The sequence below is a fragment of the Orycteropus afer genome, unplaced genomic scaffold (assembly GCF_000298275.1).
Source record: "Orycteropus afer afer isolate SDZICR_OR568_19922 unplaced genomic scaffold, OryAfe1.0 scaffold00007, whole genome shotgun sequence".
NCBI classification, from domain to species: Eukaryota; Metazoa; Chordata; class Mammalia; order Tubulidentata; family Orycteropodidae; genus Orycteropus; species Orycteropus afer.
The window spans coordinates 11,318,382-11,334,842 of NW_006921594.1; the positions used below are offsets into that span (position 1 = coordinate 11,318,382).

Below are 16,461 nucleotides of genomic sequence, written 5' to 3' on the forward strand. Positions count from 1 at the left end.
GAGGTACAGCCTGAATGTTCCTTGGAAGCAAGAATGGCCAGACTTCGTCTTACCTACTTTGGTCATGTTGTCAGAAGAGATCATTCCCTGGAGAAGGGTATCGTACTAGGTCAGCGATGGAGGGTCAGCAAAAAAGGGAGAGGCCCTCAACAAGATAGACTGACACAGTGGCTGCAACGATGGGCTCAGGTATAGCAAGGATTGTGAGGCTGGCGCAGGACTGGGCAGTGCTTCGTTCTGTTGTACACGGGGTCACTGTGAGTCGGAGCCAACTCGATGGCACCTAAAACACCACCACTACCACATAGATAATGGACTGGAATTATGGGCCATAGCATTTTACTCTTTCTTGGGACCAACCATCAGAACAATTTATGCAGTGACTAGTTAAGGTGCAGGGAGCTCTGGTAGCATAGTGGCTAAGGCACTTGATTGCTAACCAGAAGGCTGGCAGTTCAAATCCACCAGCCACTCCTTGGAAGGAAGGTTGGGCAATCTACTTCCGTAGTGCTGCTGCCTCAGAAACCCAAGGAGGGGTCACTATGAGTCGGGTCCGACTCGAAGGCACATAACAACAACAACAAAGTTAAGGTGCAGGAATAGGGGAAAATAGGCAGGATCTGGGTAGAACAGGGAGAAACCAAGTTGCTAGACAGGAACTGAACCCAGAATTGTGACCTAATTAGCAGGCTGCTGTGTTCAAGCAGTTAGGGCTGAGAGCAGGAGGCATTGAGGGGCAGGCCACATAGCTAGATACCCAGAGTTGTTGGTCCTACTGCTACCAGTGAGGTCAAGAAGCAAGGAAAAGTTAAAGAACCAGTAAATCATATAAAGTCCACAACTGTTTTGGCCTGAAGAAAAAAATAAAGAAAAGGGAGAAAGGAAATTTGCATAGAAGATTCAAACAATTCAACAGTAAATACTTATCTGGCACATAAAATACATTAACCTTAGGCCCTGACTCTGATGTGCTCAAATATGACAGAAAGAACCAGCACATAAAAAGAGCAATAGATGATAAACTAATACCCTGAACAAAATTCCGTCACAGCATAGAGGAATGAACCATTTCTTTTACCAAACAGGGCTTTGTGAAAACACTTCACAAAGAAAGTAATTTTGAACTGGGCCTTAAAGGACAAACACAGTTTTTGGTGAGTGGAAGAGTGCGACATAAATTCCTGACAGAGGAGCAGAAGCAAAGACATGGGGTTTGAAAACCCTGAGAATGCTTGGGTTACATGCAACAGTCCAGGTAGAGTGTGTGTGGAAAGAAGAACCAGATGTAACTGAAGATGTGGACAGAGTCAGATGTGAACAGCCCTTCACGGCCATGAGTGCTGCGCTGAGGAACTTGGGTTTACCTGTGGCCAGAGGACAGCCATTCAGGTTTTAAGGAGGGAAGTGACAAAATTAGATTTGTAGTTTAAGACCTACCTACATGCTGCCTACTCAGACAAAGATTTATAATAGGGAGAGAGCCTGGAGCCAGACTGCTGGGAAAGCCTAGACCTAGTGGTCCCTTTATCTGTCATATTATTTGTTCATGAGTAAGAAGATAGATGCATGGGAATTACAAAGGAAGTTAGAATTCTCTATGATACTAAAGTGGCCAGACACTATAACCAAAAAAAAAAAAACCCAAACTCATTGCCGTTGAGTGGGATCTGACCCATAGCGACCCTCCACTATAATAGAAGGAAATTGGGATGTCATCTCTGAGTGTCTTTAACAATAATCTAAATACTCTTCTGTTGAAAGTATTTCACCATGGTTCTGCCTCGAACATCTGCAATTATTCCAGGACTAATTGCTTGAGTTCCATGATTCCAAAAGTTTTTAGAGAAAATTAGTGCTTTGCCTGAGTTCTTCCCCACCAATGTTTTACACACAAGTACATATTTACTGTTTCTGTTGACTGATCATATTCCTATCATTATCTATATCTTTATAGGAAAATTTCATTTAACTAAAGTTAATTAGGTTAATTAACAGAAGTTAATTAGAGGATTTGGCTAGTTCAGTACTCATTTTTGCTCTATGCTGTTTTTCTGTGTTCAGTACAGACGGACACACAGGTATACATGTGCTATCAAATTATATGCCAGGGATCAAGTCCATTATTATAATTTCTTTAATATATTTCTCTTTTTGATCCTAAAAAATGCTATTTCATTACATTTATTTCAGTAGAAATCTTTAGCTTCTAAAATTATATGAACATATTACAGAATTTAATTTTAAAATCTGAGTAAACCCATTGACACTTTCTGATTTACTATCCTAGGATTTTTTTACTTCTGGGATGTTGAATTGGCTTTATCATTTATTTTAACTATCCAAATCAACATGTCTATAAATATCTTATTTTCAGTTTAGGCTATTGAGGTAAAATTGAATTGTCAGCCTCAGAAATTCAAATAATGTTTTCCAATGACTTTAGATGTCATCTTTACTCAAGGGTGAGCAGATAGCATCATATAGTTGGTGTTTTAAGAAGTTGTTTAGGTTGCACTATTATTTCTCAGAATATGATGAGCAACGAATACCTAACAGGTAAGATCGTCTTGCTCTTTTGGGTGTGTTGAGTGAAATAGTTCTTATTCCTTTTATTTCTTCTTTCTTATTGTCTTTAACATATCAAATATGTTAAAGAATATTTGGTGATTCATTTTGCAACTTCTCTTCCAGCATATCCCAACCATCCAACATTCTCTAAGGCAGAAGTTCCTCACATAGGGTCCAAGTACACCCAAAGCCAGATTCTCAAAGAAGTCTATGACTCAACACAGGTCAAAAACCACTAGTCTAATGAGCTTTCCTTCTCACCACAACACAAACTCTTTAAAGACTCACACTGAGATGACAAATAGAATTAAGAAGCAGCCACATAGTATTGGGTTTTACCTTGCTGTCTCATACTCTGTGACATCTGTCCCCAGTATCTGTCAGCAATTCCCCTCCTGTTGTATGTCAATAAACAAAAACTGGGGTGTTTCCTGGAACTCTACCTACTGGACAACAGTTGATGTTATTTGGCCTCATAAAATACTACTCATAAATTTTAATAGTATATATCATTATCTCTGATTATTAATTTCTTTCCTAATTTAGTAAATGAAAAAACTTTCTGTAATGAAAGTGAAGCGTGAGTGAACTCTAAATTCCAGTGGTAAATTCCAACTTAATTTTTCATGCCATAGTTCAGAGTATTTAAACTTATATTTGTGTGTATGGTGCTTCAATTTGACTGTTTATTTGCTTTATGTTTCTATTGTATATTTAGTTCAAGCAGTAAAGCCCAGGATCAGGAATCTTACTGTCGCAGCTGCTGAGACCTATGCCAGTGTCAGTTGGGAATATGAGGGACCAGAGCATGTGAACTTGTATGTTGAATACGGTGTGGCAGGCAGTAAGAAACAATTTCATTACCCAGTTGTTAATTTGGGGGATACATTGCAAGAGATTAAGAACATTTTTAAGGATTTGCTGTGGATCATCCTGAAAAATAGCTTAAACCAGTTAAATGATTCAGATTTATCTGAAAAATTACAGTGAACAATCAGCCTGTCATTTTACACATAACTAGAAAAACGTTTTTTCGTATTATTGAAAACAAAGGAGAGAATAAGTTCAATTTATAAGTTGTTTACCTATGATGACACTTAAAAAGTGGTTCTAAAACCCCCACATGTTAAAATAATAATAGTAATAATGAGTAATTATACTTATCAGTGCAATAGAAAAGAAGAAAATTTTATTCAAATTGTACTGGAACTCAAACAGCTGACTTGAAAGTAGTCATTTTTCCCAAAATATGCACCAGCATTTTACTAGAACACCCAGAGAATTAACACTTTGGGGAAGCAGAAATTGTGCTTCTCTGTCTGATACATTCCCCAGCCCAGGACTCTGCTTACATCCTGGTCACATTCACCAGAGGACAGGGAAGCTTTCATTTCCAGCAGTTTATGGAAACCCATCTCCCCTTCCTTAATGTAGAGGGTCCTGCATATTATAAGGTGGGTGCTCAGTCAATGTTTGTGACAAAATGTTGAATACAGTGCAATTTTCTGTTTAGGCCTTTATCGTGCACATAAATATTTTTTAGAAATAACTTTCTTTTTAGGAAGACCATTACTTGGCAAATGTTGAATCTGTAAGTTGGATAAATTTGGAGGCATTTAAGTTTACCAAAGGATTCATCCTGTGCATCTTAAAAAAATAATTCTTCCCATAATTCATTTGAACTATTTAATGCATAATAGTTATTTTTATAAGCATCTTCACAAACTCAACGCTTTTATAAGGCAATATGCAGATTAAAAAGCTTCCTTTGTATTAAAAATAATATTCAATCCAATGAAAGTATATGCAATTTATATGTAATCTGAATATCCAGTCGATTTTTCTTTGAGGATGTTTTCATGTCATTCTTCATTTTAATTGATTTATTGATATGACTAGATTTGTCATAAACTGAAATAATGAGCCTAAGTAGTCTAGATTTCATCTTTTGCTCATAAAGAAATTTTTTCTTTATTGAAGCATTAAACTGACATCCGGTCCCTTAAAATATTCAAATTTCTTGTTTTTGCAAAATTTCCATAGGCAAAGAAGAATGGAGGAAAGAAATTATAAATGGTTCTCGGAACTTCTTTGGGTTAAAGGGTCTAATGCCAGGAACAGCATACAAAGTTCGAGTTGGTGCTGAGGGGGACTCTGGTTTTGTGAGTTCAGAGGATGTGTTTGAGACAGGCCCAGGTGAGGCACGCACCACACCAGTTCTGGCTCACGCTTGCAGATGGAAGCCATCAAGTGCTCCAATCTGAGATGGGCCTTGTAAGAACTGTGTTATGGTGTAGGCCATGAATGTCGTTCTATGTGGTTCTGTTGGGTTGGGAGTGTTGGTTTTTCATCGTCTTTGGCTCTGTATATCAAATGAATTACAAAATAAGCAAATAATCTTCTAACCACATTCTTGCCAAAAACAGAAGTAAATACGATTTTTAATTTACATCATTTAGGTAATTCCATTTCTCATATCCTTTACCTTGGTTAAACTGCCCCTCAGAGATAAAATGGAATTTTTGAAATGCTTTTGAAGCTGAAGTAAATCTCACTGATAAAGTCAAAATTTTTCAATTGAAAATGGACTATCACCCATCAAAACGTGCAGTTCATACAATACCTGATGGAACTATCCTTAAATTTGTATGGAACAAGGAATTGTACAATTCATCTATTTCTTTTATCGTACCAAATTTGACTACCTTTATGCATTTTAGTGATTCGATCATTATCAAAATAGACAAATTGAAATTAAAGTTCCTGAAATAAAGAAAAGTGTCTATATCAAATACAAGAATATCCATATTTGCTCACAAGATTGAAGACAGTCCCTGCTAATTTAAATTTAAACAAGGGTTGTGTGGTGCATGTTCATTTTGTGGTTCTTACACCCATGTTATGTCCAGTCACTTCTTCATTCTTGAGGAAATGTTGTATATCCTGCACAAGCAAGATGTATTTTTCATGTCTTACATTTCCCAAGCATTATGATTTTTAAAGTCGTTTCTTATCATTTATAGATTTAAAAAAAAAAAGAAACCAAAAGTAATATTCAATAACTTATTGAACACTGTATGTTAAAAATATCCATTTGCTAAAATCATAATGTTTTAAGAAAACATTTTTTTCTGTTATTCTGTTTCTGTTTTTTGTATTCATTTGTGTCAATCGTTCTGGGAAAACACTGCATTAAACTTAGAAGGGAAATAGCTGATCAATTTATGGTTATTATTACAAAGTTTTTGTTATTATTGATAGCTTTTAGTTTCAAAATACTAAAAGCTCAAGTGGATACCTTGTTCCTATACAGCTGGAATGCTGTAATAGTAACAGGACTAACATGTTGTGTGTTCCACTCTATACCAGATGAATACTTTTAGTGGATTTTCTCATTCAGTCCTGACAACAATCCTGTGAAGTAGACACCATTATTTCCTCATTTGCATCACATGTAAATACTCTTAGAGAGGTGGAGTACCTGCCCAGGTCACCCAGCTAGAACGTGGGAACCGGTTGCCATCGAGTTGATTCTGACTCATGGCAACCCCACACATTCCAGACTAGCACTGCAGCCCATAGGGATTTCAGTGGCTGGAATCTTACAGAAGTAAGAATCTTCCAGTTTACAATGTTCTATCTTTCAGGGGAAAGGAGCCCTCGAGGCACAGCAGTTAGGTGCTGGGCTACTAATCATCTTCCATGGCACTTCTGGGTAGATTGAACACCAACTTTCAATTAGTAGGAGAGAGCATCATACCACTGAGGAACTTCTAGAATGTAGGAGAGCTGGGATTAGCAGCTAAGTGTTCCAACACAAGAGCAAAGGCTCTCCCCACACCCACAGTAGAGGGTCACAGAGGCCCATGCCCCAAAGGAAGCAGGTTGTCTTGGAAATGACCACTTCAGGCAATACTTGATAGAACTTTGCTATTCTGAATCCCTAAAGGCCCCATCCAACTTGTATGCCCAACTTGCAGGTCTAGCTAGAACTAGACTCACCCATAAAATCAAGTTGTAGCATTTTTTGGTCCTTCTAGTGAACCAAAAAAAAAAAAAAAAACCCATTACATTTTTTTTTCTCTCCTCAGTGCTGTTATATCCTCAATTCCAGCAGCAGCTTCCAGGTAGTTTGAGTGGAGTAATTGAAATAGATATCCTATTCCTACATGCCAGTGATGGAGAAATAGGACAAAGATACAACCAGTTATTATCTCTTCTTACTTATAAATGTAACTAATAGAAAGATATCATAAATATTGATTAAACCCTAATGACTTGAGGTTAACCTCTGTGAACAAATCCTGTCAGCATTCTAGAATGCCTCCGGTTAATGTTAATCCACTCCATTGCCCCATTGTCTTCCAGTTTACAATGTTCTATCTTTCAGGGAAAAGGAGCCCTCGAGGCACAGCAGTTAGGTGCTGGGCTACTAACCAAATGGTCAGTGGTTTGAACCCACCAGCCACTCTGCAAGAGAAAGGTGAGGCAGGCTGCCTCTAAAATGCACAGCCTTGGAAACCCTGTGGGGCAGTTCTATTCTGTCCTATAGGGTCCCTATGACTTGGAATTAACTCGATGGCAGTGGGGCTTTAATTCTTCAGGGCTGCCAGATGGACTTCAGTGGGAAAGCATTGTCTTCTACCATCTTGTTCCTCGTCTCCTCCACTCTAGGTTTTGAAGTGTAAGAGTGTCAGTAATTGCTCTGAAAGCCTAGCTTTCTGGCTAATTGTTTAACTCTCTGCATTAATAATCTACTTCTCTCTCTCTCTGAGTTCTGCTAATTTTAGGAACCCAGACTCAACTTTATCTATGCTTACTTCACAAATCTTTTTAACATGACACCACTTCTGCCTTTTTATAGTCTGGGTTTTTCGATCTATTCCTTAACTTTTTTCCTATGGTGCTAACTGAAAAACAAATCAAACACGACTATAAGCCAAACCAAACTCACTCCATTGAGTAGATTCTAACTCAGAGTGACCCCCACTGGGTTACCGAAGCAGCAAATCTTTACAAAAGTAGATGGCCCCATCTTCCTTCCAAGGAGTGGCTGGTGAGTTTAAACCACCAGCCTCTGGTTAGCAGTCAAGTGCCTTAGGCACTATGCTACCAGAGCTCCTTAGACAAGACTGTAGGTGGTGTCTTAATGCTGCGCTCACCCCTGCTCTGGGTAGGACCTCTCATCTAATGCCACCGCACCTCCTTTCTTTCCTTCCTTACTCTTTCTCTCCATCACTACATCCCTTCTTCCGTCATATCTCAAAGATGTTAAAGCAGACTGGTTTTTATCAGGCACAACAGATTTTTTGTCAACTGCCTCCAAACATTGGCCATGGGTTTTCCTCCTTTCTAAATATTGCTATTTGATCTAAACAGGAAGTTTTTGTACATAGTAGGTTTTTCACAGATGATGTAGTAAGAACAAACAGCCATTTCTCTCACCTTGTCTCCTCTGTGTTTATTAGATCTGCTACCACGGAATGCAGGTTTTATCTACCATAATCCAACTGGCAAGGTTGTGTCATAACAGAGCAGAAGGCTGTTGGTAAAACCCAATTTCTAGAAACAAAGCAAATGTAATACCTCTAACTTGTCTTTTTTTTCAAATTCCTTGTATGTATTTGTTTGTTTGGTTGATTGCTTTATGTATTAGGAAGTAATAAACCAAATTCATTGACATCTATTTGATTCTAACTTATAGCAACTCTGTAGGACAGAGTGGAACTGCCCCATAGGGTTTCCAAAGCCATGTATCGTTACAGAAGCTGATTGCTTCATCTTTCTCCTATGGAAGTGGCTGGTGGGTTCAAACCACCAACCTTTTAGTTAGCAGCAAGCATTTTAACCTCTGCAGAACCAGGGCTACTTAAGTAATAATACATGAATATAATTTTATTCTAAAAATTACAGATAAAGTCAAGATCCTTTTCCACTCTCTTACTCAATCCTAATTCCCACCCACTGAAACTTGGATTCAAGGAGGAAAAGCCCCATTCACTGTGTGTGTGTGTGTGTGTGTGTGTGAGATGCATGATAGAGCTCATGACTTGAGTTTGTGTGTATATCTTCATAAAGTAGTTAAGATCATAGAGTGTCCTGTGACAATTTAAGCTTCTTAGAGTCATTCTGGTCTTTAGCTCCCCTCTTATATGGAAGTCAATAGAAGTTGTTCTTTTCCCTTACACAGTTTTTGTTTTATATCAAACATATAAACACCAGGGAGCTTATATGTTTGATATAAGTGCCTAAGGCATTTGACGGCTAATCAGAAGGCTGGCGGTTCAAACCCACCTGCCACTCTTCAGAAAGAAATCTATTTCTGTAGAGATACCACCTCGGAAACCCAAGCAGGGGTCACTATGAGTCTAATCTGCTCAAAGGCAGTGAGTCTATCGAACATATATACTCATGTGTGTGAATGTATGTGCACAAACATGCTTGCACCCATGTTAATACATTGTGCCTGCCTCGTCTTAAATATGATATTGTAATATGGTAGTGAAACATTTTTTTTTTTTTTTCCTCTTTAGGCATAGAGGCAAATTTCATAGTCTTCATAGTTGCAAGCTGCCAACCAGCAGTTCAGTTGGGTGGTCACCATCTTTGCAGGATAATGTCTGTGCTAGGGCTCAACTAGCCTGCCCTTATCAGTTAGATCTAATTAGATGAAAAACCTAAGGGTTGCTACTATTGATGACAAGGCTGTCTGTCATTAACACCCTGAAAACTAGGATACTCATGTCAATCAAATGCTCATTAGACTGACATCAGTTTTGAGGAAAAAGCATACAAAGACCATGCTTGAAGTGATACAAACATATTGCCAGAGTATGTCATGATGGATTTTAAAAATATGCTCACTTTCTCAGAATGGAAGGTCCTCAACATTTTATCCTTTGTTCAGACTGTTATAGATTCCATGTCTAGACATGTTTTCAGGAATGCATGATAGCAATAGAGCACAAGGGCTAGTAATGGATCAAATCCCAACTTTTGTGCAAGTTATTTTCCTTCTCTGAGGTTACACTCTTTGGATTTGCTCCTGACATCTACTTCACAGGACTGTTGTAACAATAAAATGAGATTATTCCCACAACCCAGGGCCTAGCATGTAGTAAGAGTCCAAAAATGTTAGCTGTCTTCATTGTTGTCATTGTCTTCATCTTCATCACCATCATGATTATCATAGGATGTGTATGGAAGTGGGGAACTACCTACCTCGTGCTTCAGTTATACCTGGTTATGATGCAACTCAAACCCCCACAAAGAAAGCACACAAAATGGAGGCACAGGGGATTGCTTGGGAAACACTGTGGTATCAGATTTGTTTTCAAGAAATGTGGTTCCAGTTCTCCTAATTCCTTTTAATAACACACATACACATATTTCTCACATTCTTTTCCACACATCATTTCAAACATTTCCTTTTTCTCCCTACACTGTGTAGAGAAGAAGAAGGTAATGAAGTGCTATTCTTGCAACATCTAACAGAACTTGGGATACATACCACCATACTTCTCCATCCAGAGAACACATCCGCCTGACACAACCATGTTAAATGTATTCAGAAGAAACTCGGTCAAATTGAGCATGATGTAGACATGCTTATGAAGTCAAAATAAGACTTTTTACCTTGAGTAGATTATTGTCGAAAAAGAAAAAATAAAGGCCCTTTAAAATTGATTTCATACTAATTTATTTAAACAAATCCTCATGGGAGTGTCTGAACAACTATTGATGCTGCACTTTGTCCCATTTCTCTTTGAGTGACACTTTTCAATGATACCAGATATGCTAATTCTTCAGTGGTTTTCTAAGGAGATTTGCAACTTTGACTGGTTGATAAAGGGCTTTACATTTATCTGCTTAAATGAAATAGGTGAAGACATCGAAAATATATACATCTGAATGAGGATTTTCCCTTCAAACGGATCACTTCGTCCAGTCATGCCCCATGCGTCCCTTGATCAAGAAATATTTTAAAGTCTTTTGAATGGATTCTAAGTAGTAACAAATACTGATCCTTTGAGGATGTTTTGATTTTTCAAAAATTTCCAAAAGTTATATAGAACCAAGTCTTATAAAAGGAGATAAGTAACAAATGAGATGAAAAAAAAAAAACCAAAACAGTTTGGGTGCAATTTGAGATGTTTTAAGAAACAATAAGGCTGGTTCTCTTGTGTGAAGAGTTTTCTTTTTGAACAAAGGATTTTCCAAACATTTTGAAAAATGACATTATTCCAATGCTATTTTAACCTCCAAAAGTGGTTCCTTTGAAGGAAGAATACTCCATTATATGTATGCATCCTGTTCTGTTTAAAATTCAGTGTTATATTCTTATCATTGTGTTTAGCATTGTAGAGTTTATCCTATCAACAGTAAAATTTTTGTTGGTTTGGGAATATGCTTATGTGGAGAATGCATAGTTAACATATGTAATACAGAACTGTGAATATACTTGTGGCAAGATTTGTTAACATTGCACGTCATTAGCAATTCAGGTTTCTGTATTTTAAAAACCTGAATTTTTAATTAATGAAAAATTTTCAGAATTAAATAGTTACATAACTCCTGATTGGTAACTGGCAGGTTCCAATATGGGACTGAGTATAAAATTCATAAAAATGCATATGCTGAGGCAATGTTTTATTACCAGGGACTATTACAGTTCCATCTCCTCCTTGACTCATTCCCACCAACACTGTTCATTTGTTTTCCAGCAATGGCAAGCCGACAGGTGGACATTGCAACCCAGGGCTGGTTCATCGGCCTAATGTGTGCCGTCGCTCTCCTTATCTTAATTTTGCTAATTGTTTGCTTCATCAGAAGAAACAAGGGTGGCAAATATCCAGGTAAGGAAAAAATATTAAAATTGCTTTATAATGCTGCTTAATTATCCATTAAACTGAAAAGAAATTAGGCATGTAATCATGTACACTGCTGCAAGCGTATCTTCCCAAAACCATGAAATTGCACTTGCTGTTCAAACAAGTTTTGATCCCTTTTTATATTATACACAACCTAAACATTGTCATCAAAGATCATAAGGCACTGGAGGAAATAAGTCAATCCATTCTTTGAAGATATTAGTGACTCTATTTCGTTAGGTTCCAATAAGTCATGGATGCCTAAGTAGCACCTGAAAGCAACTGGGGGAAGAGGGAAGTACATGATGTCTTCCCAGAGGAAGTAATGCATGAACTGTGTCTTGATGGTGTGACATACGGCATTACTTTCCTTCAGCTTAGTGGTTTGTGCTGTTTCGTTGGTTCAGTGAATTTATATCATTTTAATCTGGCCGTTTTCCTTTAGCTATAATTAAAAAAAACCTGCAAAAGGACAGACTTACAAAAACAATGTGTAACCATTAATATAGTTAATAAATAGATTGGCAAAATCTGAGGGCAGAGAATCTTGGACACTTAAAACTTATGTTTTCATCAGGTAAGTAGGAGAGTGGGCCAAAATGCTTAAAAGAAGTCAACTTCATTTGTTAACAAATGATAAAATGCACCAAAGTAATGAAGACATCAAAATATGTGCATGGCTACATAATACATATATGTATGATTATGTAACATTGGCTGTGTATAAGATTATTTTCCACTGCCATATATTTCCAAGACTGAGCTCTTAAGATCTTTGAATAAGGAAGTGCAGGGACAAAAGATAACAATGCCATTTTGAAAATTTTAGTGAAAGAAAAGGAAGATGCTCATGCCGACCCTGAAATCCAGCCCATGAAGGAAGATGATGGAACTTTCGGGGAATACAGGTTAGCCGTGGCTTCTCATCTGCCCCTCCCTTCTCTGCTACCAGCCACTCTCCGCACAGTAAGACCCAGCTAGGAACATGCTCTGCCCAGCACATGACACTTACCTCAAATCTGTCATAAATTTCATTTGGGAACACTTTCATGTCTAAATGTTTACACCTCCCTCATAGTTAACATTTTCACTTTCATTTTAAAAAAAAATAGATTTCCAGCTTAGTCATAGTCTTGGGAGTGGAGTGTTTTCCAGCCTGTCATATTTTCTAGGGCCCCTTACTGTACTGATCAACCTAGTGAAATAACAATAAAGACCCTACAAACCCCACATATTATGAAGGAAACAATACTTGTCATTTCTAAGCAATGCTTTTAGCCTGTGTTAACAATCTTTCTAATTCTGGATTTGAAGCTAGTTTTTCAAAAACAAATGCCCATACCATTGCCCATTACTTATAAAATGATGACTAGGCTGTTTTTGCTTTAGGTTGCTGTAGAAGCTAATTATTAAGAAATATTGCAGCCCTCTAGACAATGTATTAACTCACGGAACTTGGATAATACAGTCTTGGCTTGGCTCCATCATTATAGAAGTATTTTAACATGACCTGAGTGCTAAATAGTAAAGAAAAAAAAAAAAAAAAAAACTCTTTAAGCAAAGATATTTTGCCTAGGTATTGCAGGTCTTTTCAGAGATTAGTGATTATTAGGTATGTTTAAGCACAGAAACAAATCATTTATTTATTTATTTAAAAGATTAGGACTTGAGTGTTCAAAGGATTCTTCTATTAATAAATGCTTTTACACCTGTTTTTTTCTTTCTATAAGCCTCTTGATTATATAAAATATAATCTTTTACATTTACACTGAGTCCAAGTGGAGGCTTTCTTTTTTTGCCAGAGGAAAAGGCTTTTAGGTGAAATAAAATATTTCCCTATTGTGATTGCCAGATAACATTTATAGATAATAAAATATTTGTGTTACTTTTCACCTGTCTCTAGAGCTCATTTTTGGTATTTCCATTTTAATATCATGAGGCGTGAAATAATGCCCAACAGAAAAATAGAACTAATTGAGGAAAAACCATAGATGTTCAACAAAATTGGCTTCATACCAGTTTCCACACAGATACAAGCATTCTGCTTTGGTGTCTCAGCACCTAAGCCTTCATTTCAACAGAGATGAGCGTGGTTTCTAAAAATTCTCAGAATTTCTGTATCTCACGATACAGAAAAACGTCTAGGAAGGGTTGTCTTGATGTCAGATATGGAGTCTGAGGCTGACAATGCATGAAAACACCTCATCCAGTCCAAAGGTTTCATCACACAGTAGAGTAGCCTGGAAGATACCCACAGCCTAGAGCATCTGTGTCTCACACTAGGTGAGTGGAGACCATCACTGATTTAATTCTCTTTTCCAGACATTTCTCTTATATAGCAGGTCATTTGGTAGTTATTACATAACTTCTTATTTTTAGAATTCTTGTGGCTAGAAATGTATGCAAGATATGCACACCACTCCCTTATTTATAGGAGCTCTGGTGGCGTAGTCCCTAAGGCACTTGACTGCTAACCAGAAGGCTGGCGATTCAAACCCACCAGCCACTCCTCAGAAGGAAGGTTGGGCAATCTACTTCTGTAGTGATACTGCCTCGGAAACCCAAGGAGGGGTCGCTATGAGTCGGGTCTGACTCAACGGCAGTGCGTGCCCTTATTTATTGCGATGAAACTGCATTTTTATTATAGCCTAGAACATTATGTACTCATGTGGTGCATTTCATACATTCACCACACAGTGACAGGGCCCTCTTCTACCTGATCGTGCTTAAATGCATCTGGCAATGTACTGCTCACTTCGTGAGTGTCAAATATCAAGTTGCTATTACAGCAATTTGAAACCATGATCTCATGTAAATGTTATTTTCTTAGGATAACTATACTACTAACTTCATTAAAACCTGATTTGAACTACCTTGGAATCGAGACACAGTTACTTTGCTCTCAACTCAGGCATTATTCTGTGGTTCCTTTAGCTATGACACTGAATTTCTCTAGATCCCAATTTTTTCATCTATAAACTGAGCCAGTTATTCACATGGTAGATGATCGCTCAAGGTTTCTCTTCTAGTTCTGTGATTTCAGTGGTCCTTTACAAGCCACCTACTAACAACTCTTACTGTGAGTTTGGGTCCCAGAGTAGTATATAGCAAGTAGTTGGTTACAGGCCTCATGATCATTGTGTTTATGTCTATTTGCTCTTTTTTTTTTCCTACTCAGTGTTAATTCATATGAGATATGTTTGTGAAGTGTTTTCAAATATCTGTCTTTAATTTATGCTTTGAGTTTCTCAGGAAAGACTTAATTTGGGCCCACTGAGTGCAATCCAATTGGTTTATGTGTAAAGACAAAAACATTTAATCATGCTTATGATTACATTGATCAGGGAGGTGTCAGGGGAAATAAGGTTCGGAGTAGTGTTTTAAACTTGAAACAGAGCTCAATGATTTTTTTTTTTTTTTTCAAATGAAGTTAAAAGATTCATAAGGACAATTCCACAGTGAATCAATTCCCCAAATTCCCAGCCCCTCTTTGTTACCCATGTGGCTTTGTCCTGTGACTGCCAGATACTATCTCAGGGTATTTTTCTCTTTGGATTCTTTACTAGTTAAAGAATTCAGAAGGCTTTTAATTTCTTAAAAAACGCACTGCCGTTGAGTCGGATCTGACTCATAGCAGCCCCTCCTTGGGTTTCCGAGGCAGTATCACTATGGAAGTAGATTGCCCAGCCTTCCTTCCGAGGAGTGGCTGGTGGTTTTGAACCGCCAGCCTTCTGGTTAGCAGTCAAATGCCTTAGGGACTACACCACCAGATGTCACAATTAATTAAAACAGTTCCAGCTGTTGATTGCATAATCCTTTTTTTGTGTTTTAATAATATATTGAGTGCCATTACCTTTCCTGGTGGGCCCCTTCTCTACATTACACCTTCTGGAAGTTTTGAGCTTTGTACTATTGAGTCTTACTCTTTTTCATTTCAAAAAAATAAATTAATATGTTGATCATACAGAGACACTCACAAAATTAGGGCTGTTATAAATGTAAATTAATTCTGTTTATGATTTGCTCATTCTCCACCCTAAGGAGAAGACCATTTCTCCATGGTTGGCTCCATGCAGGAGGCTATTGACATAGCACAAAGAGAAATGGAACTCCAAGGGCCAAATTTGATTTTTTTTAAATATGATATAACCCTGTCCCTTCATTCCAATACCCACCCCAAGCATTTACCCTGTGGTGGAAGCCTGCAGCTTTCTTTGTTTGTTTCTTCAATTATACAGACAGTAGGATCTGCATCCTTACTAGCATATAGAAAAATCAGAGAAACAATGCAAGCAACTGTGTAAGTATGGTCTTATTCTCTAGATCCATCCTTTTTAAAATCAGAATGAACCTAGGTCATAAACCATATGTCCATGGTACTTGAACTCATAACCTACTGCATACATGGAGGCTGTTGTCATGGGAACCCTATCATTCATGTGAACATGGTCCTGTTGCATGCATGCTGACCCATGCTCCTAAGGCTTGAATGATGCTAAAATGGTCACATTTGTCCTGTGCCTAAGATTTATTCTGCTCAAAAACATGAATTGGCTTATGAGCAGCATAAATAATAGTGGTTTTTTACAGAGAGGGTTCAGAAAAGTGTTTCGGTCATGTCAATAAAACTGAAGCATGGTTGGACCACCAAAAGGTGGTGTCTATAGAAAAATATGAATTATCACTGATTTATTCACTATTGCTGAGTTTTACTCAATAGGCATTTAATGAGTACTTTTCGGTGTGTGCAACCCTGAATCAGTTGCTCTTGAAAAACAAATCAAACTCCCTGAAATTTATTCTTAGAATAAGAAAAATGAAATAATATATTCCAGTGCTTTGTCTGACATCATACACTGTGATTAAGAAGGAATTCCTTTTTTTTTTTTTTTTTAGTGTTAGAATTCTCAGGAATTTCTAAAATACCCCTCTGTGGAAGTAGATTGCCCAATCTTCCTTCCGAGGAGTGACTGGTGGGTTTGAAGTACGGGAATGTAAAAAAGAATTCCTTTTTTTTTTTTTT

The 16,461-nt window shown here is 37.5% G+C and overlaps 1 protein-coding gene across 1 annotated transcript in view; it reads left to right on the plus strand.

The window, feature by feature from the left end:
* Nucleotides 1-16,461, plus strand: part of NRCAM (neuronal cell adhesion molecule) — a 92,263-nt gene that overhangs the window by 67,719 nt on the left and 8,083 nt on the right. The window contains exons 26-29 of the mRNA XM_007944281.2: nt 3,287-3,412; nt 4,612-4,764; nt 11,292-11,423; nt 12,268-12,346. Of these exons, the coding sequence (XP_007942472.1) occupies nt 3,287-3,412; nt 4,612-4,764; nt 11,292-11,423; nt 12,268-12,346 (490 nt within the window). The remainder of the gene's footprint in view (nt 1-3,286; nt 3,413-4,611; nt 4,765-11,291; nt 11,424-12,267; nt 12,347-16,461) is intronic.